This window comes from Elephantulus edwardii, unplaced genomic scaffold (genome assembly GCF_000299155.1).
Source record: "Elephantulus edwardii isolate Elephantulus edwardi_28Jun2011 unplaced genomic scaffold, EleEdw1.0 scaffold00243, whole genome shotgun sequence".
Taxonomy (NCBI): Eukaryota; Metazoa; Chordata; class Mammalia; order Macroscelidea; family Macroscelididae; genus Elephantulus; species Elephantulus edwardii.
In genome coordinates this window covers 856200-860046 of record NW_006399993.1, presented here as the reverse complement: position 1 = coordinate 860046, position 3847 = coordinate 856200, and the positions used below count along the sequence as shown (strand labels likewise).

Here is a 3847-nt window from a genome sequence, read left to right as displayed (position 1 = left end):
GAGTTCCTTGTTCTTCAATGCAGCATAGTATTCCATTGTGCGAATATACCACAGCTTCTCTACCCATTCGTTTGTTGATGGGCATTTAGGTTGTTTCTGTGAGGAGGATGGCGTCATCCTTGCATTCGGAGAAGGAGAAGGAGCGTCTCGGTGGCGTCCCCGGCGCAACCGGTGGAAACAGCACACGAGAGCGGCTGCTCTCTGTGCTGGAAGATCTGGAGGTCTTGTCCAGGGAACTTATAGAAATGCTAGCAATTTCAAGAAATCAAAAATTATTACAGCCTGGAGAGGAAAACCAGATCCTGGAGTTGTTAATTCACAGAGATGGAGAATTTCAAGAACTAATGAAATTAGCACTTAATCAGGGGAAAGTCCATCTTGAAATGCACGTTTTAGAAAAAGAAGTCAAGAAGAGAGACAGTGATATTCAGCAATTACAGAAGCAGCTAAAGGAGGCAGAACAGATACTGGCAACAGCTGTTTATCAAGCAAAAGAAAAGCTCAAATCAATAGAAAAAGCAAGAAAAGGTGCTATATCCTCTGAAGAAATCATTAAGTATGCACATAGGATTAGTGCAAGTAATGCTGTGTGTGCCCCACTGACTTGGGCTCCAGGGAACCCACGGAGACCATACCCAACAGATTTAGAGATGAGAAGTGGGTTCTTGGGTCAAATGAATAATCCTTCCACTAATGGTGTAAATGGGCACTTACCAGGGGATGCACTGGCCGCAGGCCAATTACCCGATGTCCTTGCTCCACAGTATCCCTGGCAGTCCAGTGACATGTCAATGAATATGTTGCCACCAAATCACAGTAACGACTTCCTGTTGGAACCTCCTGGGCATAACAAGGAAAACGAAGATGATGTAGAGGTTATGTCAACAGATTCCTCAAGCAGTAGCAGTGACTCTGATTAAAAGCACAGAGCCCTGAGTACTTCCTTACTTAATAGTAGCAGGAAATGTAACCTGTAAACCAGTGATAACAGGATAGTTGTTGTTAACTGTTGAATTGTATGACCTGTTAAAAAATAATAGAGTACTTACTTTCAAGCCAGAAATCTTTGTTTCTAAATCCAGTGGGAAAATATTTAGGAAATAGTTGATATTTATTTTGGTGGTTTTTTTTTAAATAATGTTTATTCAGTTGTTTGATACTTTGTTATTCTATCCAGTTGTAGTTCTGGAAATAAGATTTGAAGGAAATGATCCATGTGTATATCAGTTACAGACCTCCTGGAATTAGTCAGAAATGCTTTTTGAAAAAACAGTGGATCATTGAATACAGATCACATTTAAAAATAACAGAACCATTCACTGAAAGTGAAGGCTATATTGGCTGTTGTTTCCAGAACCAGAAATAGTGCCTCAGTTAATACTGTTTATAATTTTGTAAATAAACGGACTTGTTTGTATTAAAAAAAATTTCCATACTAAATCGTTATTGTTTCAGCTTAAGATAGTTCTGAATCCTGAATTCGTTATTTAATACATTAGCTACCTTATTGTCATGATATTGTCTGTGAATTGGATATCTTAATTTAAAATAGCTAAGGACAGAGCCCTGAAGAACTAAAGATATCTTTCTAGAAATATGTCAAGATTTTTTAACCATGCATGAATCCCCAAATATACTGTTTCTCCCTTTATTATTTCACAATTGTCTGCAGGTTAAAATGAGACATCTTATCAGGGACTTTGAGTGGAGCAATTGGCAGAGGCAATACTCCACAAAATTTCCAAGGTCAAGAGTCTGAAACAGCCCAGGCATAAGGAAAAGCAACCTGTGGGAAGCTCTAATGCTTTCACTTTAATACCCCTGGGCAGGTGCTGGTGGATGTGCCCTGTACTACAGACCGCCATTCCCTTCATGAAGAGGAGAACAACATCTTTCAGCGGTCAAGGAAGAAGGAGCGACAGATGTTGCCTCTGCTGCAGGTGCAGCTTCTTGCGTGAGTGATAGATTTACAAAAATTCAGAGCTTTGTGCCAGAGTGCTTTAGGGGTCTGGGACTAGATGCTTTTGCCAAAACTGTCATCTTTAGAGGAGTTTTATTGCTAGAGATCTGCCTGAAAGAGACAGAAATTAAAGGCTGTTTCTGGAATTAAAAAACCCTGTCTGGTAAGATATCCATAGCAGGGTGGAAGATGGCTGCTCTTCCTCTGGTTGCAAGGGCTTGAGAAGCTGTGAGGGAGGAGATCAGATAGCAGAGCTATTCCCGACCAAGTGAATCCAGAACACTAGCCATTTGGAGCTGTGTTCATCTTTGGACATACCCTACAAAGAAGACATTACCATGGCTACAGGAATTTGTTCTCATCCTCATTTTTTCCATATGCCAAGGTTCCAGCATTAAGTACCTCGACAGCTCTTCTATAAATGACCAGATTTTTCCCAACAGCAAGCAGTGCAACAGTTTACCTTTGGTGGAAAACGCGTGAGAAAAGCTGTAAACCTAAAAATTATAGACTACAATCCATCTGTAATTAAATATTTGGAGAATTGAATATGGCAAATAGACCAGAGTAATATGTGGACAATTCAGCCTGACGCAGATTATTATAATGATTTTGTCCCCCCAGAAGGAATGCTGAATAATCCTGTGAATTCAGTAACAAAATTTGTTAGAATATCAACAAATAAAGTGAAGTGCCCAGTATTTTTTGTTAAGTGGACTCCAAAAAGAAGATGATTAGTAACTGGAGCTTCCGGTGGAGAACTCACTCTGTGGAATGGACTCACTTTCAATTTTGAAAGAATATTACAGGCTCATTACAGAGGTCCATGACTTGGTCACATAATGATGTGGATGTTGACAGCAGATCACGGAGGATATGTGAAATACTGGCAGTTGAACATGAACTACCTCAAGATGTTCCAGGCGCATAAGGAGGTGATTATAGAGGCCAGTTTCTCACCCACAGATAATACATTTGCTGCATTCTCTGATGATGGCACTGTTAGAATCTGGGACTTTCTTCATTGCCATGAGGGAAGAATTCTCCGAGAATTCTGTAACTTTATTCCATCCATATTCACCTGTTTACTTCATCCGCCCTCAGATACTGTTATATGCTGTCAAGTCACCTGCAACTCATAGCAATAGTAGCTCTGGAACACCAAAAAATCTGTGCTATTTAATCCTTATCGGTTATCTTTGGAGATAATTATTATTTCTTACCAACCTAGTCTTTTAGCCTTAATCCAATAATAGGGTCCCAGTGCACGGTAAAAGCTTTTATTTTTCCCAACTCCCACCCACCCACACACACACCTTTTTTAAATCTCCTGGGTCCTTTCATTGCTTTTATTTTCAATTTGAATTGCAATTTGAGTGAAGGTTTAACAAAACAATTACATTTTCATTCAGTCATTCATGTCTATTTAGTTCTACAACTGTAATTTTATTACTCACAATGTATTTATTTATACTTTTGTCATTCACTGTAATTTTCGTTTCTGATAGCCCTGTATCTGTCTTCTCCTTTTTAAGAGTGTTCTTAGGTTTCTTTGACATCACAGAACTTGTACAAGAGAAAAGTAAACAGTATTTTCAGTTTTTAAGGCAAGTTTAGGGCTATTGTCAATAGATTGCTACCAAAAGGATGGTTTTGGTTCGTTAATAGATTTAAAAAAAAATAATGCATTTTAAAATACCACAGCTTTAGAAGCATGTTGTATCTGTCCATTTATTGTAAGAGCAAGTGTAAATTAATACATTGGACATTTCTTTTCAATTTTTTGCTACTAACTAAAGTAGCATAGGCTGGGTTTAAAATACATATTTTTTAAAATTTTATTTTATTCATTTTAATGAACATTTACAGAGATTTTGGATTTCCATT

General features: G+C 38.2%; 1 protein-coding gene and 2 pseudogenes across 1 annotated transcript in view; all 3 read left to right on the top strand.

Moving 5' to 3' along the window:
• The window catches only part of NSUN4 (NOP2/Sun domain family, member 4), a 69464-nt gene that overhangs the window by 61244 nt on the left and 4373 nt on the right, over positions 1-3847 (top strand). Inside the window, exon 5 of the mRNA XM_006899015.1 lies at positions 1830-1954. Coding sequence (XP_006899077.1) covers positions 1830-1954 — 125 coding nt within the window. The remainder of the gene's footprint in view (positions 1-1829; positions 1955-3847) is intronic.
• LOC102869012 lies at positions 108-920 on the top strand (annotated as a pseudogene).
• Positions 2299-3102, top strand: LOC102855171 (annotated as a pseudogene).